The sequence below is a fragment of the Neopelma chrysocephalum genome, unplaced genomic scaffold (genome assembly GCF_003984885.1).
Source record: "Neopelma chrysocephalum unplaced genomic scaffold, ASM398488v2 Primary Assembly neopelma1_96, whole genome shotgun sequence".
In the NCBI taxonomy this organism is placed as follows: Eukaryota; Metazoa; Chordata; class Aves; order Passeriformes; family Pipridae; genus Neopelma; species Neopelma chrysocephalum.
Window position 1 is genome coordinate 2,562,809 of NW_020897759.1, and position 22,825 is coordinate 2,585,633.

The 22,825-nt window shown below is 40.0% G+C and overlaps 1 protein-coding gene across 6 annotated transcripts in view; it reads left to right on the plus strand.

The window, feature by feature from the left end:
• ANK3 (ankyrin 3) overlaps positions 1-22,825 on the plus strand; it is a 204,340-nt gene that overhangs the window by 84,759 nt on the left and 96,756 nt on the right. For all 6 annotated transcript variants that reach the window (XM_027694110.1, XM_027694111.1, XM_027694109.1 and 3 more), the window contains 10 exons: positions 1,683-1,781; positions 6,387-6,584; positions 7,975-8,073; positions 10,796-10,894; positions 12,173-12,271; positions 14,357-14,554; positions 15,056-15,154; positions 15,873-15,971; positions 19,627-19,824; positions 22,286-22,384. In XM_027694110.1, coding sequence (XP_027549911.1) covers positions 1,683-1,781; positions 6,387-6,584; positions 7,975-8,073; positions 10,796-10,894; positions 12,173-12,271; positions 14,357-14,554; positions 15,056-15,154; positions 15,873-15,971; positions 19,627-19,824; positions 22,286-22,384 — 1,287 coding nt within the window. The remainder of the gene's footprint in view (positions 1-1,682; positions 1,782-6,386; positions 6,585-7,974; positions 8,074-10,795; positions 10,895-12,172; positions 12,272-14,356; positions 14,555-15,055; positions 15,155-15,872; positions 15,972-19,626; positions 19,825-22,285; positions 22,385-22,825) is intronic.

The following is a 22,825-nucleotide window of genomic DNA, read 5'->3' on the forward strand; positions in this document are numbered from 1 at the left end:
GATATGCCCTTACCTGTGGAAACTACTGGTATAGGAAATATGCAGTACCATTTTAAACACTTGTGAAGCTACAGCAGAACATTTGCAACTTGGCTGATAAGTACACAATTAATGGGTTTTGATATCTTTTCTCTTCAAGTGTTTTGAGCAATATATCTTTAATTTGTGTGGTATGAATTTAACAAGGTACCCTTGCCTGTTTGTGGGCTGAAGTAAGAGAAAGAAGCAGAAATGACAACAGAGTCAACTTCAGAGATGTCAGGAAGAACATTGTGACCCAAACTGTGTCCATCTTGCATGAAAAATGACTCCCTGAGTTAGGGGAGTTATATCTGAACCAAAATCTTTTCTTCATCTACATCAAAAACATATGCCAATGGAAGAACATGCACAATGAGAACCATACAAGTTTGAAATGAGAATTTCTACCTGCTATTTTTCATAGGTTTATTAGGAAAGGGCAAAGAAGTAGAAGCAGGAGAGCATAAGGCTCTCTGAATCACCACCTCCCTCTCCCTGGCTGCCCTCTACACTTTGCAGGGCTTGAGCTGATATTCTAGTAGAATGTGATGGTTTGGGAATTATCAAGAAAGAATAGTATAATTGTGCATAAAAAAAATATGACTGAGGAGGTATGTTAATAATACTTGCTACCATACAAAAACAGAGAGGGAGTGCATGTGTAGGAAGTGAGCATAGAACGTGTAAGAAGGAATTAATGTTGTGACGTACATATTTTAGCCAATACAACATATGTGTTTTCAAGGGCTCCAGAAGACATTGGAAGAAGTCCCCTTCCTTTATGACTTGTATTTGGAGAATTAAAGTTTCGGAAAACTATAACATCATTATTTGTAACAAGCACTATGTCACTGGGCACTGAAGAACCTCGTGTGACTTCACTCACAGTTCCTCAGGGCACATGTGCTGTCTTTGACTCTAGCACTTGTGTACAGCATGTAACTTGAGCATTGTAAACAGGGTGCAGGTCAAAGTATAGTCCAATCAGTTTGGAATAACTCTGTTCATGTTAAAAAGTCTTCCCCTTATTTGAGGCATGTATTTATAACAGGATGTTGACTATTACTGAGCAAACTGTTCTAAAAGAGGTATTGACAGTATGCCTTGACTCTAGGCCAGTCATTCAGCTGGAGGTCACATAAGCATAGTCTGAACAAGAGACAGAAGTGATTCCAACATACTTCTATCACCTGGGATTAAGATGGTTTTTTCGTCTGCTTATACACTTGACAAAATCAGTGTAATAAAAAAAATCGGAGTAGGAATTTTTTTTTCTCTCAGACTTAATGACTATCCATTGACTTTGATGCATACTGACAAATGAGAGACCCAGTGTTCTCAAAGGCATGCAGGCAAAAAGTACCTGAAGTGCAATCTCATCTTTTTCTTGTAGATGCATTAACCACTTTAATGCTTGTACAGTGAGGGCCTGGAAGTAGCCCACTGCATGAGCATCAATGTGATGTGACTATTTACATGTCCACAAAATCAGGGCCAAAATGTGCTCAGTCTGTTTGAATAAACAGGGTCAGCTGTTCCTTTGCAGAAGAGCAGCATCCTGCAGGAATTAATTAACTTCTTGGGACATCGTGGGTCTTTATAAAAGTGCACAAGATTTTAGTGTGTCTGAAACTAATCAGTTATAATTCTATATCCCACAGGATGGGTTGACCCCCCTCCACTGTGGAGCAAGAAGTGGCCATGAACAGGTTGTAGAAATGCTGCTGGATCGTGGTGCCCCTATTCTTTCCAAAACCAAGGTAACTGGTACTCTTTTCTACTGGGATAATCCTTGTACTTTTTTTTTTTAATGTAATTCTGCGTGTCTCATATATTTAAGGGCTTGACAATAACTTTCCTATTTCTTAGTTATTTAAAGTAACTGTGTGGGAGCTCTCCAAAGTGAATGCCGTATGTAGCACATGTCTGCATATGTAAAATGTGTTAAATTTGAGATATACAAGAAAAGACGTCTGTGCCAACCAAAAAGACATGTATGGTAACCCTGTCCCTCAGAATTTCAGTAGCTGAAAATCTCTGTATCTTATCCTGGAATAAATACACGGTGATTACAATATATCTTCAGCTTGCACCAAATCACCCTAAGGCTAGAGAAGAGACAAGAGATAAAAATAGAGCAATGTCCCTTTGCAGAGACAGCTCGTATTTCCTAAGGACTTAGCCTGATTACCAGTTTCTCCACTTTCTATCTATCTACAGTTTATCTTGCAAAATTCTTCCTGGGTGTTTCAAATCACCTGCGCCAGGGTGCACAGATTGCTTTAGACCCAGGGACTGGCATTAAAGGAAGCACTTGCCAGAACCCTTCAGGCAGTGGTCTCTGCTGTGCTGTTATTGCTGATTTCAAACCTCAGTGCAGCAGCCTGCTTTGTAGCACCACTACATTCCGTGACTTTCCCATTCAGGGTTGACATTTGAGCTGTGCAGTTCGTTGAGGTTCTTTCCCAAGATAACCTTCCACTACATTTTTTTTAACTCAGTCTGTAAGCAATATATTTCAACAACGTTTCTTGTTTGCTTCTATTATTTCCTTTCTCTCTTCTGTCATCCTGTTCTGTTCTGTCTCAGCACCCTTCTATATTCTGCTTTTCTCCTCCCTCTTTTGTTTTTTTTTTCTCCCCTTACTGGGGTATATTTAGCATTTATTTGGGGAGGTTGGCACCAGCTTTCCTCTGCTAAATGAGTCACTGGTAAGAGCTGTCATGGGTAATCTGACAGACAGTTTTCACCCATCCTCTGCATGTGGAGTTTCCATGGACTTCCACAGCCCTGACTCACAAACTTCAGGAGCAGGGGAGAACAGCAGGGGGCTGTCCAGGAACCCCTTGGGCCGCATCTCCACACCACTGCCACTCTCAGAGACTAGAACTCCTGCTTCAGGGAGTAAAGCTCTTCCACACTCTCTGATAGCTGAATTAATTACTTAAAGGGGAAAAAAACCCAAAACCAAATCACCAAAAAAGCCACCCCAAAAAACAGACAAACAAAACAAACCACAAACAAACACAAAAAAAACCCCAAACCAAAAAACCCCCACAACATAAACTCTATTTCTTTCATTTCCACCATCATATATATGAAAACCTCTCCTAAGGAACTATATTTTTTTGTTGCATGGATTTTGTGTTTTCAGGTGTTATCCCTAAACTTAATGTGCTGTTCACGGCCTGTAGGTTTTGGGTTTGTTGCTCTTCCTGAGCAGACTCCGCAGCCTGCCCAGAGTTCACTAGACAAAATCAGGCAGATGATTACATGGGATAGTGGGTTTGAAATTGCCTAAGGCTGAAAGACAGACTTTGGATGATGATCTGTGGAGGGTTATATAAAAAACTGCAGCAAAATAGGAGCCTCCTCTGGAAGAGAGAATGCTGTTATGTGTTTAAAAAGTGAACAGAAGAAAGTGCAGAGCTTCCTGAGTTTCCTTCTGATGTGTTAATTCTACCATTTTCAGAAGGTAATCTAAGAAGTAGCTGTACCTCTGAATGGCATAAATGAATTCATTCATTTGGCTCTAAATGCAGAACTGTCCTCTGCAAAAATAAGTGGCTCCATTCTCTTCAAATTAAGTCATATATTATTGGAAATAGGGCACATCTCTTTCAAAGAATTTGAACTTCACAAAGTTTTCTCATGTTATATAAAACTCTTTCAGAATAATAACCAGGCTGCAGTTTGATAGCTGTTTCCTGCTAGAGATGGTTTAGTGTAGTGCTGACCCTTTTTTGCACTGGAATAACCTTAGATTTATTTTCAGGGGATGAAATGACTTAATGGATTATCTGGGGTGTTCTACAGGCAAAAGGAAAAGGGAATTCTAGTTCTGAATATGCCAATGAATTTGTATAAGAAATGGCATCCCTGCCTGTCAACGTCCATCTTTTTTTAATTATCAGTTTTCCAGACTCGTTTGGCTCTTTTTTTTTCCCCCCTCTCCTCAGAGTTAATGGCTCTTTCCCTGATTAAAGCGCTTTGCCACAGCTACAAAATAAGATATTTAATTTTACGTTTACCTAGTCAGGCAGTTGATACTCTGTTTCACCTCTATGGTCCCCTTTTGTTTTGTTTTCAGGGTTTTTTTATTTGTTTTTTGGTTGGGTGGGTTTTTTAAGGTATTGGTGACTGTAAATATCTTTTACTAATCTTGAACTTCTTTGCCTTTTAGTATTTTCTTGGCAATCTTTAAAAAAGTAGTACTGTAACAGTGTTTATATAGTGGCTCTGGCCTAAAGTACCAAATCACTTCTTACAGGCATTGTTGGATTGTCTCTCACAAAAAAGATATGGGACTGCACAACATTGTTACATGTAATATATTTATGTTGAATGTGGGAAGACAAAGGCATCAAAATATTAACTGACTTGTGTAAGATTATGGAGTATCTTCTACTGCAACAGAATTAAGCCTGATTTAGGTTATAACAAAAGACAATTTTCCAAATGTTTTCTGAATTCATCAACTTCTTTAGCATCCAGTCATGTCTCTTGTTTTTCTGTGTAAAGTCTGACTGTTTGGTGCACTTCTTTCATCCATGACAGATTTTTATCAAGCATTTTGCTGTTTTTCCCAAATTGACATCTGGCTACTCTGTTTCTTCCTTTCTTTTCCATCAATGTCAGCCTTCTTAGTACAAGTCTCTCCTATAAAGGAGTCCCATATCAACTTCTCAATTTCTTACTCCATTAATAAGTGTGGGTTGTTGGCTGTAATTGTGAAGAATTACACTTTTAACCCGAAGGATCTTTCTTATCAAAATGGAGCAGAACTGTTTATAAAGTTTCATGATTTTTTTTACTCTCATCTGAAAAGCATCATCACTTATAAACTGTTATCAGGAGGGCTTGGTGACCAGGGGAAATTAATCTTTTTTTGTTCTACTGTTCAACTGCACTAGAAGACAGTAAAAACATTTAAAATGCGTTGCTAGTATCAAGCTTCCATGCAGATAATTGCTATAGTACCCTTTGGGAATGGGAGAGAGGCTTATCCAAGCCAACATAAATCACAAGTGAGATGCCCACGAGATAATCTTACTTGAAGGACAGAACTGTGTCCAAGAATATCTGTATCTCAGCATTGAATGTAACCTGCTTTCAAATTCTGGCAGGATTCGCCTGTTTGCTTCCACCACCCTTATTCCATGTCAGTTTTAAAAATCATTTCACCGTGTATTTCCACCTTTATTTCAAATGTTTGTTATTACTGTTATCGTATGGCCATGGGAAGGGCAAAGGAAGAGAGACCTGTTTCAGAGAGCCCGAGATCTCAGCTGGTTTTATGTTTTTACTTTGCCTTTGCTAAATGTGGTCACATGAGGGCACTGCATCTGTGACCAAAAGTTTCAGTGTCTCATGATACAGACACAGTGTACTGTCAGTCATTTATAGATTATAAACTATTATGTGTTTCAAGAATAGCTTCTGCACTCAAATCTCATTTTGGCATTAGGAGGATCGAGTGAAAAAAAAAAATACGAGTGGAAAAAGGAGCTCATGTACCTCTGCTGACAGGACCTCTTTCATTCTGGCATATATTTTAATCTTTCATCCTGAAACATTGTCAGTCCTTTAAATTTCTGAGAATTTTCTCTTCATGTTTTTACTCTGGAAATATAATATGTTTGGGCAGCTTGTTATCTGTTTTAAGCACTGTAAGAAACAATTCATTGGTACGTGAATCTCTCTCAGGTGTTTCCCTGGTGAAACAGCTTTGCCACTGCCCCTGGTAGGTCACAGCACGGAGGTCTCATTCACAGATTTTTAGCCCGGTTCCACTTGAAACTGTTGTACCCATGCTGAATGGGAAGAATGGTCTCCAGAGGTGTGTAATGTGGAATAAGCATGCATAAACCCCAAATTCAGGAAAACACAAGTGGAGGAATGAGGGAAGGCTGTAGTGTTTACTGAGTGATGCTCTAAACTGTGCTCTCATGCCTGGTATATGCAAGCCACTCTGGAGTGGTGAGTTTAATGCAGCTTTTAAATCCAGCAAATTCCCTGGCTAGGGTGTTAAAAGTCTAAAACAACACAAAGTGCTGTTTCTCACATAACTCATCTAAATCAAGCAGCTTATCTGAGCTATACTGGATGAAAGAAGCTACGTTTAGAGCATTGCTGGTATGTTGTGACGGCTTTTCAGTGTAGAGCTGCCTACAAACTCTAACCAAACAAGCCCTAAATTCTAGAGTAAGAACCCTCATCATTACACTGAACATGTTAAGTTTATTTTGGGTGCTCTCTGGGCTTGTAAAATTCTTCATACAACAAACGCTCCGAGAACAACGCGGAGGAGTTTTATTTCTCTGAGCATCCTATAACCCACCAGTGTTGGGTCTTTCTGTTTGCAGAATGGTTTGTCTCCGTTGCACATGGCAACACAAGGAGATCATCTAAACTGTGTTCAGCTTCTGATTCAGCACAACGTGCCTGTAGATGACGTCACTAATGACTATCTGACTGCGCTGCATGTTGCCGCCCACTGTGGCCACTACAAAGTTGCCAAGGTTCTCTTGGACAAGAAAGCTAATCCTAATGCCAAAGCACTGGTGAGTACACAGCGGGGTACTATTCACAGCTAAACATTCTCCCAAAGTTGTGGTTAGACTTATGTGATGAGAGTTATTTTCTGCCTGCTGATGTTGACAGAGAGGATGTACTGTGTTGCTACAGCCCAAGAGAGGATGCTCAAGGTTCAAAGTGTTGATAATGTGTCGTGAAATCAGAGCAGACCTTTGCTTACAGACAGTCAACAGTGATTTATGAATTTTTAGTGTAACTAGAGCACTTTTGCCTCCCAGTAGCTTTTTATGATTCTGAATAGGTGAAACAGCTGCAGATGTAACTGCTGTAGGTTTGGGTATGGAGACAACCCTCATTTTCTAAGTGTTTGTACAGAGAAAAGAATCAGCAACATTTAAAACCGAGGGAATTTTTATTAGCTCTCAATCATGTGAAACAGTAAAAGGTAGGAATGAGTTACATAATGAATATTTGTGGTATTGTATAATTATGTCAATGGAATCATATGCCTTTCTGCTTTAAAAACAACTTCAGTAACAAAATAAGTTAGTGCAGTTAAACTGCATACAAGCAGAATGCATCAATGTGTTTTGTTCAAGAACTTGCAATCTGTTCTTTTTAGAATGTCTCTTTGATTTGTTTTTCAATAATTGTTCCAAACAAATTTACGTTCTGACATGAATTGGGTTGACTGTTGGTTTCACAGCCTGATGCTAACTCATTCAGCTCCTGAAATGTTATGTGAGCTCCTGAAACCCTCACAAGCCAGGAGGGATTGAGTCTCTTGAAAACAGCACAGGCTTCACTCAGCCCCTCTGTTTCTGTGTGTCAGATTAACCTGTCCTCAGGTGTCTTTGGTCAAGGTATTATGGGTTTCGTTCACTATAAACAGCAAGTGGGGAGGCAAAATAGTTTTGGTTGCTGTAAACTGGCAGATAATGAATGAAAAAAAAAAAAGTAGTAAAAATAGTTTGGAAGATCTAAATTCCAGAGGTTGTAATGTGCTTTTTTTCTAAAAAGCAGTTCTAAAAGCTCAAAAGAAAACCAACTAAAAAAGACCCACTCCAACCCCCTGCTCCCCCCCAAAAAAACTCCAGAAAAAAACCCCACCTAGTTAAAAATGAGTATGTTAAGCAACAAATGAAAGGTTTGATAGTTTTGGTGAACTGAGAATTTTTAAAAATAAATTAATTACTGGAGTAGGCAATATATTTCATAATTAAAACTTGCTATATGAAATAGAAAAACCACCTAAAAAGAAAAAGACCTTTCTCTTACGTGAAAGATTTAGTAAAGCCAAAACAAGTCTGGGAGGTGTTTTTGTTAAAACTGAAAAATGTTTTACATGAATTCCATACCCAATTCTAGTTTTTAAGGACACATGGGGTATCAAGAAATATGTTTTTTCATTTACAGAATGGTTTCACACCTCTTCACATTGCCTGCAAGAAAAACAGAATAAAAGTAATGGAACTTCTTCTGAAGCACGGGGCATCAATTCAAGCTGTGACTGAGGTAAGAAATCATCTTTTCACACTTGTGTTTGCTTTTCCTACAAACTTCATTGTAACTATACTGATTAATATTTGAATGTTTCTGGAAGAGTGTGGACCAGTCAAGTCAGGAATTACTTTCAACTAGGTATTATGAAATAATAAAACTGAATAATAAAGTCAGTTGCCCTTGCGAATCACAAACAAATTATATGCTTTGGGATTACAGTTGGAAAAACAAGTGAAATGTAACATATAAAAAATTTTTCTAAAATTCACCATTTCTGCCACTTTTTTCTGTAATTTAAAGCACCAAAGATGAAATTTGAGAGATCAAGGTGAAGACTGTGCTTCAGTCCTATTTTGAAAGGTGATTTAATTCAGAGCTTGTTTTCACTTTCCATACAGAAGTTATGCTTACCCACCATCATGGGGCATCACAGATTAGCTAGACAGAAATCAAAATGCTGTTACTTCAGTCAGGATGACATAGTGTGCACTCAGTTATTGGCACAATTTAGAGATTAATTAAGTACCTACAGGATATTTTTTGTCTGTTTATGTATATTCTACCAATTGAGGAGAGGAGGAAAGATCACATATACGAATGTGTGAACCCTGTGGAATAAGCTAGGTTAGGAAATGGCAAGGAATTCCATTGATTAAGCAAGGTGCAATGGGGAGTAGTTCATCTCCACAAAATGGAGTTTCATTTAATGCATGGGGTTTTATTTTAGTTATTCAGCAGCAAACCATAGAGCTCCTTTCCTGGCTTGCTTGAGGGAGAGCAGAGCCTGTCCTGGCTATAGTTTACCTATCTCCAGACTAGTTTTTGAAAACCTTAGGGGTTGTAGATGCAGCTTTCAGAGTTTAATTTGAAATCTTATTAGCAACGGAGTGAGAAGCACAAAGAGAGCCTTTATGGAAGGGCTGAGATGTGTCTCCTCTATATTAAATAGTCAGTGTGGAAGTAGAAACACTATCAATTCAATTCTGTCCCTTTTAAATTCAAAGAATTATGAGAACAGAAGCAAAAGCAACACTTAACTACACTGATCGGTGCAAGTGAACCAGGTTAGAAGTCTGGTCTGTACTTTTGGAATTGCTTTTCTGAGCAAAAGCTTTCCAAAAACAAGAGCTTTTCCTTTATTTCCTGTTGCTGCCTCTCTGTGATCTCATATGATCTCAAACCACATCTGACTGCATTTGTTGGGATTCAGGATGATACTTTACTGCAGGGCTTTACCTTCCGCCTGCCTCTTTCACTGACTATATAGTAACAACCTTTCAAGGCAGAATTAGAAGTTGGTACTCAGCACCCATCCCATAAACTGCTATTTCTGTAAGTCAGAAACAAAGTTTGTATCTGGTCTTCCAAACAAATTGGACAGAAAGCTTCAGAGTCTTCCTCCCTGAAGGAATCTGAGAGCAAACAAGTGTTGGTTGCAAGTTGTGAATAAACAATGCAAATGCAATAAGAGGAAACAAATAATCATTGTCACGAATAATGACTGTTGCATATGAAACTGTGTATCAAAGGTAACATTTATTACCTTTTTTATATGGTGAATTCTGTTTTCCTGATAGGTTCCATACTTCCATTTGTAAATACTGCACGTTTTTTCCGCTGCAGGCTTGAATCTCTGCAGTATGAGTTGGTGCTTTACGGTCTAAGAGGACAATATGCATTGTATCTCCATCACTTTATTATTTTAAAAGCATTTACTAAATTATTCAAAACAGGTAAAAAAAGTAACACACTGAACCAGTTATTCTGCCTTCCTGCTCATATTTTCTGTTCTGCATGAGAAAGGGAAAAAAGTGTGTTTTCCTCACCTCTACCCTCCTGGGAGTTGTGAATATCTGTGGGAAAGCTGCCTAAATCAGGGGATTTCCAGAGATCCACTGAGCTTTTTCCTCCTCTTGGTAGCAAAACCCCCTTTTGCAGCCTCTGGCTGAGTATTGGTACAGCTGTGCAGAAGCAGCTGTGAAGAGGCTTTAGGATAATTCTGTGTGGAGAAATATTAACTATTGATTGGATTTCTAAAGCAAAATCCTTGAGGTCATGTCCTGCTAAAAGACTGCTCCCTTTTTCCTCTTTCCTTCTTCCTCCCTCTCTCTCCAGCTGGTCTTTCATATCTTGTATTAGGGCAGTGGTGCAGATTTATGATGGTGATAGTGCCACAAAGACCTGAGGGAAGAGGGAATTCTCTGTAGCCTGTGTCACTTGTGTCTGGGCCTCTCTGGCTGGATGCCAGTTTCAAATTCCCTTTCTCCTGGAGAAACAGTGGAGATGGAACTCACCACTAAGTTCAATAGACCTTTTTGTTCACCCGAAAGCAACTGGATCTGTTGAGGACAATGGACACTGCATCTTTTTAGCATTTAGCTGAATGTTCCAGAAAGTCTTACCTTTGTACCAGGAATGCTTCTACAGTTTATTTATTTTTTTTCCTTCTGTTCCAAGATGCAAATGCTTTAAGAAGAAATTTTTCTTAGTTGATGAAGAACTACTGAATTCCTAGAATGTTTACATGTTTGCTCATGAATTGTACTCATAGGTGTTTCCAATTCTGTGTGCCTTTACTTTAAGCATGTGTATATGGTTTTGAGGAGATGAGACCCTCTCAGAAGAGCAAGCACTGGAGTTTACTTAGTTTGGAATAATTTATGTTTTCTCCATGGCATTCTTGTACAGGAATATGGAAGTAGGCATTTAAATTGGACTTTGATTTGTTTTCCAGTCGGGCCTAACTCCAATCCACGTTGCTGCCTTCATGGGCCATGTAAATATTGTATCGCAGCTAATGCATCATGGAGCATCACCCAACACTACCAACGTGGTGAGTAACAGCTCCCCTCTCAGCACAGCAGCACTGGGAATACACTAATATCTGGGAGCAGCACTGTGAAGAAGTGCCTAATTCTCATGTTCACCATCCACCTCCACAGCAGTTGTGGCTCGTGCTGGAGTCATGGGAAAGTGCAGCCTGCTGACTCCTGCTCGGGAAATGCTTGACAGGTTGAAACCTCAAAAGGGGCTGACCTTAAGTAGGGTCTCTCCTCTTTATTTTCTGAAGTAAAGAATGAGAACACACTGTAGCTTTTCACATGTAATTTTTGAGATGTGTGCTTGACTGTTGAGCACTGTTTTCCCAAGACCCTGGGGGTCTGCCATTTAAGGAAAGTTCTGCTGTTATCAACAGATTGCAGCAGATTGTCGGGACATATTGCCTGTGTCCATCCAGCCGTCCGAGCGCGCCTTTCTGCTGGATGTGTGCTGTGTGCCCCAAGGCTCCCGGGGCATGTGTAAAAACTGAAGTCATTGTTAGATGGATATTTGAAAGCTGGGAAGTGGAAGGAAAGCAGAAGCTTTTTGATTCTCTTTAGTAGTTTGGCCTCAAAATCTCCCTTTCGCCTTCCATATGCAGGTGCAGTTAGAAGGCAACATTTTGTAAATCTTCACCTGTTAATTCTATTAGATTATATAAAAATGCAGCACTTTTTGGAAATTAGCAGGTGTTTATACCTGAAGACATACTGATGTCCAAAAATGTATAAAGCACTTTTCCCTCCTGCATTTATTCTGGCTTCCTTGGATTTGTCTTTTCTTAAGTCCATGAAGCTTTGGACGAATATACTCAATAATGATACTATTTTTTCTTCTTGTTTAATCAGTTCAGTGCTTGTCAGATAACAAATTACAGTAGGGGCATAAGGCATAGCAGAAGGAAAGACAAATACATGTGTGCCTCAATATAGGAAATTTGAAATATGTTTTTGACTACATTAAGCTCTATTTAAATGGACATAATTTATAACACTGTTAGTAAAATGCTAGTAAATATAAAGATTGCACTGTCTCTTTACAGCAAAAGGCAGTGACAAAGGCACTATTGTGTTGGGAAACTGACCCCGCAATAAACTGCTTTGCAGCATACAGAGAGATCAAATATTGACTTAATCTTACATCTTGCTCACAGACAACTACGGCAAAGTATTCTAGTGGAGATCACACTGAACTGGGCCCTCGGTATTTTTGTATTTATGAAACGTGTTGGCATTTGTTTTTCCTGTAGTCTGTTTTTAATTAATGTTTTGTTTTTGCTGCTGCACACCAGAGAGGAGAAACAGCGCTGCACATGGCTGCCAGGGCTGGCCAGACAGAGGTGGTGCGATACCTGGTACAAAACGGAGCCCAGGTGGAGGCTAAAGCCAAGGTAAGGTGATGGCCCAGGTAGAATAAACCTGGATAGTCTGTATTTGACAAAGCAAGGACTCACGTTCACCTTGCACGTGTCTTTCAGGGAGAGAAAGGGAGATGAAGCCAGGTCATGTAATAACCACTGATATTTTGTTATGTGCCCTCTTACTGTAGTCATGAGTGGTTTGTATGTAAGAGAGAAGGCAGGTGTCAAGTTGATACCAACCCTGGGGTTTTTTGCCAGTTTTTAATATAAGTTATCTTATGTTTGAAGAGTTTTGTGGGAAGTGGGAAGCAAGGAGGGAGGGGAATGCCTTAAATCTGCTTTTATTTCAGTTATTTCAGAACTGGAAACCCTAAGCTTCTGGTGCCTCCTGTCATATCCCTAAAGCAACAGCCTGCATGCATTCAAAAATAGTTGTACTTTTAAAGAACTACTCCTAAAGGAAGGAGCCACAGTACGGGGATGTAGCAGAGGGCTGGAAAGAAGGAACAGATCCTTCAGAAACAATTGGAATTGAGGAGGGTAAGGGCTGAGGGAAAAGAAATGGTCAAGAGACATGAAGAAACACACAAAATTATGGAAATGAAAGAGCCCCATGAAACAGGCAGGGTAAGGAGATAAATGGGTGCAATAAATAGCAGTCTTAATAGGTAAGTCAGGAATTATTTTTTACCCAAATGGTAATAAAATGGATACAATTTCAAAGAAATCTATTTTTCATTGTGAAGCTATCTGTGAATTGGCTCACAAATTAGTTTACTAGTAAGAATATCTACTTATAAGGAACTCTGGCTAAATATTTATAGCAGATGCACTTTGTATCTGCAAGCAGCCTGACAATAGAAGTGAATCATGTGGTCTGTAAATCTCCAAAGACAGCCCTGAAAGCGAACAGCTCGTGCTCAGAAGCACAGTCATGCAAATATTTTTTAAGTAAATTCACAGAATGATTTAATTTGTGCACACTGCCATTGCCTGTGATCAATTTATCATAAATAACAGCTAAATGCAAGCAGTAGATTATACACCAGTGCTAACATCAGCTGTGAGAAATTTGTGGGAAACAGGCATAAACTGGAATGATTTAAGAACCACAAAGTCTCTCCAGCAGTCAGAGGAGAATTGTCCTGCAGAGGAGCAGCATTCACATCCTGACAATCTCCCATCCTAAATCCCAAAGGTGTAAAATCACTGTTGTAGGATGGGCGTGGACAGAAGTCTCCCTTGCAGAGAACAGCCTAGAATGTAGGACATGGGGTAGTAGTGCTCAAAAGGTAGGAAATTCAGCAGGAAAAAGTGGGGAGAGAAAGATGTTTGGCCATAATGTGAAACTGTGCTTAATCCAAAGACTGTACAGTGGAGAATGGGGAGGACAAAAACACTAAATCAAATAATAAGGGAGAAATTATCCCTTAGACACTCAGAACAAGGTCACAAACATCATAGTATTTTCAGTGAAGGAGAAGAAATAGACAATGATATCCATGACAGGATAACCCCTATACTCAAAACTATTGAGATTATTGTGCTCTAAATAAGAAGGGAGAAAGCAACAGTGAATTTGCACACTGTGCTCTCTATCTTCAGTTACATCTACTGAGAAGTTATCTGCAAAATACCAAACAAACTGGTCACCAGAAAAAAAAACCAAACAACCCAAACACAAAAATTATGATACTTCATGCAAGTTTCTAGGCAATAGTATGCTTTGCACCTCAGTTCATCCCAAACAACTGATTGAGCTGGGAATCATAAGAGATCAAGATGTGAGGGACAAAGCTGTGCATTGGCTATGTTTTAAGAAAGGTCTCAAGTTCAACAGGAAACTCAATGCACCTTAGTGGCAAAGTGAAGTGAGGCAAATCCAGATTAAGAAGAAAACTGATAAGTTTCTTAACTTCTATGGATTATGTACCCATCTAGAATATTTTGTGATGCATCAAGAAAGCCAGTGTGCAATGTTCACTAGGTAAGACCTCAGCAGAGTTAATGCTCGTCTACAGTTTTGAAAAGCAACAGAATCTGGGCAAATATTTTCTGTCAGAATGTGAGCCTTAGTTTTCTTAAGCAGGACTGTGTTGTTTCCTTCATGTCTAGGATGACCAAACACCGCTGCACATTTCTGCTCGGCTGGGCAAAGCAGACATAGTGCAGCAACTGCTGCAGCAAGGAGCGTCTCCAAACGCAGCCACGACGTCTGGCTACACGCCCCTGCATCTTTCTGCTCGAGAAGGGCATGAAGATGTAGCTTCTGTTCTTTTGGATCATGGTGCATCTTTATCTATCATTACCAAGGTGAGTGAGTTGCAGAAGTAATAGCTTCAATAGTAAAATAGTCCCTGTAGCAAAAGCTACTTGTGAGTTAAGTGCTGCAAGAGTCATATACACATACAAATAATGTAAGAGTGAGCTACATTTTATTAGAAGGGTATAAAGCTTCGTACTTTTACCTCAGAAGCTGATGTGTAACACATCCCAGTGATCAGACCTGCATTTTCTTGGAATGACAGGAATGCAGGGCATAAATTCCTGACCAGAGTTGATAAGCTTGTCCTTGGGTCTTCGTAGTGTGAAGAAAGGAACCTGACTCTTCCCTTGTTTAATGTAGATAAGTGTTTTGCCTTGCAAGGGAAGGGCCTCCAGGGCCAACAGGGCAGTTGGGAATCTGCAGGCTTGGGTAAGCCTCAGGACTGTGTAAGGGGATGGATGGAAACAGCAGTATCCCTGTAGATCAGAAACAAACCTTACCCTGAGAAAAAGTACACAAGGCTGCTATATAACTGCTTTCTCTTACAGAAAGGATTTACTCCGCTACATGTGGCTGCAAAGTATGGGAAAATTGAGGTAGCCAACCTCCTGCTTCAGAAGAATGCATCTCCTGATGCTTCTGGAAAGGTAGGACAGAAAAAAATCACTGCCACTTGCCCAGCAAATATCTAAAAGCACATAGTATTCTAATAATATCCCCTTACCTACTTACATCACACTAGTATCCACAGCCTGGGTTTAACAGGAGTAGGTTTCATGTAGTATTCCAGTCCCTATTGGGGGTGCCAAGAACCAGTGAACTCTTGACAAAAGTGACTTGTATTGTCATTAATTGACAACAAAATTATGTGCTCTCTATTCCCATCCAGGGGGATGGAGACAAACCATTCCCCTACGTTCCTGCCCAGACTACTTAGAGCTCTTATCAGAGTACTTGGCTCTGCTTCCCCAGGGCTCATGGCAGGGGGCAAAGGCCAATAGCACCTCAAGCTTTTTAAACCAGTCCATCCAGGGTTTTTACAGATCCAAGGGACAGTTTACTTATCCACTGCAGTAAAAGAAAAACATTACCAAGGGTGTGACCTCCTTACCCACTCTGTCCTGGGGACAGCACAGATATGTTCTTCTCTGTTCATCTTCCCTGGGGGAAGTGAAGGGGGCTTTCACAGCTCAGTAAGGATGTTCAAATTTCTGTTTCATTTTTTGAAAAGTTATCAAAGACTCTGGATACAGGACTGAATAACAAATGTGTTTTTTCACCTTATCTACTCCAATTTTCCAAACTCCCGAGTTTTCCCTGGAGAGGGTCTGTAACAGCACTTGTTTGTTCTGCATGTGTTTTTAGAGCGGTTTAACACCACTGCATGTAGCTGCACACTACGATAATCAAAAAGTGGCACTCCTCCTGTTGGACCAGGGAGCTTCACCTCACGCCTCTGCCAAGGTACAAGTACTGGCCACTCTGGGGGAACAACACTTGGGCTTTTTGTGTCACTTTATTCCCTGTCTGCCTCTGTTCTTTCTAGGCTGTGTATGCTTGCAGTTACAGGAGGCTCAGTGACCTTGTTTATTAATGTCTCACAACCACAGAAAGCTGTTTAGAATAATTCTGCAGGTGAATAAAATAGCAGTAAAAAAAGCAAATAGAGATGTAGAAACACTTAAAATCTCTAGATTCACTGCCATTCACACTCAGCCAATACTGAGCTTTGTTCAGTCTCTTCAGTAACTTCTCCAAGCCAGCCAAATTTATGTCATTGCATCTTAACATCTGTGCAGGACAAGCTTGGGATAAATGCCAGCTACACCCCTTCTGAGGTGTGATAAGTTTCTCAGCACAACATATGTAATTATTAATGTGCTTCACAATACCACCCCAGTGTAAATGGACTGGCAAGAAAATAAAACTAGTCACAGTCCTGCTTTGATTGTAATTTCCTATAGGCAAGACAACACCTACTGTAAGGTTTCAGAGAATATGAAAGAATAAATATTTAAATTTTTTCTAGTTCTGCATAGAAGAAAGAATTTAGAGAAGCCTAAAGTGTCTACATCTTTTGTGGATCCCAGTTTTAAATATGGGATTGATATATAGTACAATCAATCAAAGTATAATCAATAATTGAACAACAGTAGGTAAAGTAGGGTGGAAGCATAAGTAGGTTCAAGCAGAGTAAGTGCAGTGTAAATACCTCATCTGAAACAACCCAGACACTTTCTTTAAATCACTGCCAAAAAATACTGTGGAAAAAGCAGTACTAGTAGAAAAAAATGCAGTTTCATAGCTAGATGGACAGATCTCCTTGACTGCCTTCCTCTCACACATGGCTGAGTACGGCCACAGCAGAGAGACCTTCTGCATGGCTGAAGAAGAGGATGGAGTCTGTCACACATGGTACATCCCAGAGTTTGTAGTGCAAAGAGAGGAAAGTTAAATAAACACGGATAGCCAGCAGCAACGGCGCAGTTTAAAATCAATACTGTCGATAGTGGCAATCTGCCAGAGCAGTGCCCCCAGGAGGGGAACTGGAGTGATCTCTGATCTTTCAACTACTGCAACACAGCACTCTAGAATACCACCCTGGGGAAGAAAGGGCCTTCTGAAGAGGATGAGAAGGCACTGACCCAGTTTTCACTGAAGGAAACTTCAGCAGAAGCTGTGCATCCTGTAGGGGCAGGGATTGCAGCAGCCGCTGCCAAGCACTTGGGAAGTCCAAACCAAGGTGGAAGCACTATATATTGTGGTATAATATTGCACAAACTCATGTGTCAGGTCACCTTAGCTTCTCCATCCGTAACAGGACAGTTTTGCAGCTGCCACTTCAGGCCTTCAAGTGCCAGCTGTAAGTGTGCCTAAAAAGAAAGCATTTGTTAGTGTTCTGCAGCAAGTGAGCCACAGCAACACTGAGCAGAGCGTCAATACAAAATAAAATTAACATTAACATGTTTGTTGCTTTAGGCACCCACAACGCAGTCATGTGAAAGATGATGTTGGTAACAGCAGATGATTTCCCATTTCTCTTGTAAATGAGGTCTAGTAAATAAATGTGTTATGTCATATCTCATCACTGGCTTCAAAGTTAGTTTTGTCAGCAGTTACCTTTCCTGTGACATCGCTGTCTTTAACACTGATCTTAAGAGTGGCTCATTAACCTCACCCAGCAACACTTGCCTTGAAGAGTGATCAGTGACAGGGAACCGACCGTGTCAGAGTACAGTGCTGTGATACAAACAGTTATTCTCATGAACCATTCTTCTCTTTTATATGCAAAACTTAGGCTTGTGGCTAATTTCACATGGGGCTTATACCTAATTTTAATTTGGCATCCACTGTACAGTGCCTTTCTTCCCCTTCACCCCATTCCCAAAGCCTCAGTTTTCCTCCGTTCCTTCATCTTTAACTATTTTCCCTTTTCCTCTCTTTTCCCTGGCAACCAGAATAATCCAATATCCTTCCTTCTGAACTTCTCTGTTCCTTTCTCTATCTATGCATAGTGACAGAGCACTGCCCTTATGGGGAGAAGATGCAGACTGGGACTGAGCTGAATTTCAGCTTTTATTTTTCAGCTCTCTTTTTGTCTTCTCTTGGCAACCTGCTGCTTTCCATTCCACTGAAAGCAATCTATGCCCATTTCTGAGGAAAAGGCTTGGAAATTGCATTTGTTATTTTAAGTAATGTAATGTGAGCTCCATTTAAAATACACAGTTTAGCATATGCTCAGGATTTAGCATGTAGTGTTTAGGATTTATTAGGTGCTCATGTTGCAGTGGCTATTTTATGTGACAATATCATGCAGGAAGTCTAAGGGAGAGTCTTGTGTTTGTTTTACCTGAAGCATGTTATCTTCATAGTGAAGATTCAGTGGCCAAATACTCCCCTTATTAATTGTGGCATTCTGTTTTATGAGTGTCCTTTTCAAATATCTTAGCACTAAGGTCTGAACTGAGTTTGAATTGAATTTTGAAGGTTGCAGAACCTTTTCCACGTTAGATTAGTGCTGTGCATCTCTTGGCTGCCAGGTTGCTATTAAAGCTCTCTTGTAATCAGCTGTGTGCCCCTGTGTATTTATTCCTCACCCCTACCTGCACTGCCCTGCATCTGCTGGGACCTGCCTTCCCATTCAGTCCAGCCCTGCTGCCCTGTGGGTGCAGGGAGGAGCCAAGCCAGGTGAATGCTTTGTGCCTTTTGATAGATTTATTGGGCTGTGTAATCTGAGATGCACATGGTGCTTATGATACTGCACAGAAGGGTTTGTGCAGCTTGGGTCTCATCCCCCCTGACCTTCTCCCGTAGTCACATGCAAATGTGTGCACATTTGCCATTTACTTGATAATGAGTGCTAATACATTTCTGAAAGAGAGAAAGCTCTTGATTAAACAGTCATCAAAATCTGTACCAAAAGCTGGTCATACCTCAATCAGTGTTTTGGTATTGGCATGCTAATCAGTTATTCTTTATATCCATTTATCTGTTTTCTGCCTAATCTATCCTTTTTTAGAATTACAAAATTCTATCATGCAACTGATATACTGCATTTTTATTTTTAGTAGAGGGCTCACTGGGTACACATACTGGAAGGAATAAAAAAATAAAGAATGCATGACTCTAAAGTTACATTCTTTAATTTTCCCTTGATCTGAACAAAACCAGGTTGTCAGTAAGGTTTAGGTTAAATGCTGCAAGAAAGACCATATTTCATGTACATAATGCTTTCATTCAAACTGAGAAATGGGGGAAAAAAATCAAACAATAACAGCTGTTCTGAGTTATGAACACACATCCTGCTCTTTTTTATGTACTTTTAAGGAAAAGTGGCAAACGTCTGTGCAATGAAACTCAAACTCCTATTGTTATAGATTGTCCTCTTCTGAACAGATATTTTCAAATGTTTATATCAGAATCCCTCTCTTTGTAGCAGTAGTTGCAAAAAAAATTACTTAAGGGTCTGACACATTCATTTGTACAACTAGTTAATGTTGTATTTGAGCACGTTTGACAGAATTTTTGGAACTAATGGCATACTTATTCATAGAGTTAGGTAGGTGATTTATCACAGTGTTTAATGAGTAGTTTGCCATGGAGTGCTTTCTGTTGACAGAATGGCTACACGCCACTGCACATAGCTGCCAAGAAAAACCAGATGGACATAGCCACCACACTGCTGGAATATGGTGCTGATCCCAACGCTGTCACCAGGCAGGGCATCGCCCCTGTGCATCTCGCCTCCCAGGACGGCCACGTGGACATGGTGTCATTGCTCCTTTCTAGAAATGCTAATGTAAATCTCAGCAACAAGGTGAGTGTTCCCCCTGCCTGGTGCCCAGGCAATGAACAAGCACGGTGAGGAGAAGGATAGGGGCCTGCAATTAGATTCCACCCACTGTGGTTCTGCACATGTTGAAAGCCACTGCAGGTGTCTGAATACTCATTTCTTCTAGCCAAAAGAGCAGCGTGCCATGTCACATTAAATGAACTGTGTTTTGTAGTACCCAAGTTTCAGTGATAGCACATGCTGCAGTGGAACTTCCTAATCCATCTCCCTTCCTTCCACGTTATGCTAGTCTGCCAAAACATGCCCAGAGAGAAAACATCTTCCTCCTCCCAGTGGTTACTGGGCCTGTTATTTATGAGCTTCTATGCCCATTTAATGGCAGCATTTGTCAGTTGTTACATGTGTAATTGTAACACTTGTCATATTTTCATAACATTTTTTTTGTATTTGTAACATTTTTAACGCTATAATATCCTGTAGCAAAAAAGTGACATATACCTACAAATGGTAACAATTATTGCCATCTAATGGTGACAGATAACTTGTTAAGGGAAGCTGACTTTTTAAAATGGGATAATAACAGCAAGTTTGAGATTTTGTTCATTAATACCAGTGATTCTTCCTCCCCAGAGGGTGTTCCTTAGAGCACAGTGACTTTTGGTGTAATTTCTCCTGGGGGCAGGAAAGGAAAGTTAATAGATTTTAGTTTCTGTAGATATGAATTTATAGGCTATTAAGTCTGCTCTATAGCAATGTTTCTAGCAAATGTGCAGCCTTAATTCTTTAAATGCTCCACTAGACATTATTTGATATTGTCAAGTGAAGTTTCAGTAGGGATTTATGTGGCTAGAGCAGAGAGGCAATAGAAAAATTTTTCATGGAAATTGTTTCCTGTTCTCAGCAGGTAGAAAGATTCAGTGTCCTCTGAGGCAGTGGGTGGTGCTGCACAGGACTGGTGTGTTCTCCTGCTCCTAACTTTACAATTTGGTTACTTTGGGGTCCTCGTTGAGAGAGCTTCTGTTGCAGATGTGGTTGGTTTGGTTTTTTTCTCAAGTCTCAATCAAGTGTGTGGGCTCATGCAGTGCAGGATGGACTTTGTATCACCCCAGGGAAATTCGCCATGTACATATTCTGCATCCCATTGGCTATCATGGGTTTGCTGCTGAGGCTAATGCAGAGAGCATGATTGAAGCTGCTGGGCACTTTGATTCAGTCCCACCAGAGGTTAATTACCTGCAACATCCTTCAATCTGTTACTGTTCAGTTGTAATCTCTAGTTTCTCATTATACTGATAATGCCACCTTTTGAAAATAGTTCACCTTGTACTCTGTCAGGAATGCATGCTTCCTCAGAGCTCAGCACCTACATTTTAAGCCAAATGTTTAAAGCACACTGACTTTTGAGTTTTGCAATGGGAATAAAAAGAGCATTTATTTCTTGAGTATCCACAGAATGGTTGGGAGCTGCATACCCAGAGCCCCAGTGTGGGACTGTGCACTTATTAAATGTTTTTAGAAGGTTTGGCCCATAATATCCAGGCTCCATTAGATAATTTATAGTTGGTTACTGTTATATGTTTGTGGAATGACCCACCTAAGCTGTGCTGTTACCAGGATTGCATATTTGAGGAAAGTACAACGGGACACTCAGAATAACTGCCTTTGGTAGGGAATGCACTGTGGACATGGATTTGGGTTCAAGGGTAGGAAACTTAGCCAGTGTTTCTGCCTGTTGCGCCAACTGCTGGCACCTGCTCTTCTGTCCTTGGTGCTAAAGGCAGTAGGAACAGGAGGAGAGAAAAAGAACTGTGATTTACAAGTAAAGGATATTCTTTCTCGTTCCTAACAACATCTCCTCAGCAGATTCTCTCTTCTACCCCTTTTATCTGAGATTTTATGTGACAGAAAGTTTTCTGAGGTTTTAAGGGTATTTAGATCTCAAGTTTTAGATAAGAAAAATAATAAGGTATAGAAAAATAAGTGTCAGTACATGTGAACTAGTAAGTCTGTATCCTCCTTGAGCAGAGGATCTCAGAGGAATGCAGTTTTGTTTTTTGTGTTTATGTCTGAAAATGATCAAGTAAAGGAGTAAAAGGTAAGGATAAATCTGAGTGAATGTAAATTCTAGAAAACTTGCAGAAGTGTAAACAATGATTCAATATTGCTTGTAAAGTCTTATTCTAAGGAAGTGAATTAGGAGCTAAAAAATTACTATGTGACTTTTTCTTAAAGTGCTCTAATTTGCTACCTCACACTTAACACTGCTTGAACAAATGTTCCTTGTGTAAAACAAACATCATCTTCCTGGCTTTTGAGTTGTGCTTCCTTGCAGATCAACAGTGTGACTAGGAAGCATCTTACACAGTGAGAGTGGAATGGATAACTTCTTTAAATTCAGTAGGATGTTTTGAGTCTCACTGATACCTGAATTTGCACTTTACTATTCATGTGCCTCCTCTGAAGACTTGTTGCTTCTAATTTACAGAGTGGACTGACGCCACTCCACCTGGCTGCTCAAGAGGACAGGGTCAATGTAGCAGAGGTTCTTGTCAACCAAGGAGCTGCTGTTGATTCACAGACAAAGGTACAAACACCACTCACAGCATGAAATATTTCCTTTCAGGGAAGCACGAGCCTGGAGACTGGACTAGTAATTGATTTCAGGGTGAAACTGAAATCACAGCAGAGAAACATTCCTTGTAATAAATGATTGTAGAATACATTCTGAAAACTGAAGAGATGTAAACCTGAATGTTTAATGTTAAGTTCAGTCTTTGAGTAGTAAGCTTATTTCTTGACAAATATTTAGATTAGTATAGATTTAGATTGTGTCCTACTGTTGTGCTTCACTGAAGGTAAGTGGGATTGCTCTGGTTTTTTATTTAAGGAAACTTTTACAAAATCTTGAGCTCTCTCTATAGAGTCATATAATCTTTTACCATAGGCATAATCTCATCTGCTTTTGGTATTTTTTACATGTTTCACGTTGCTTTCCATCCAGCTGACAGTAGAAACAAAACACAGG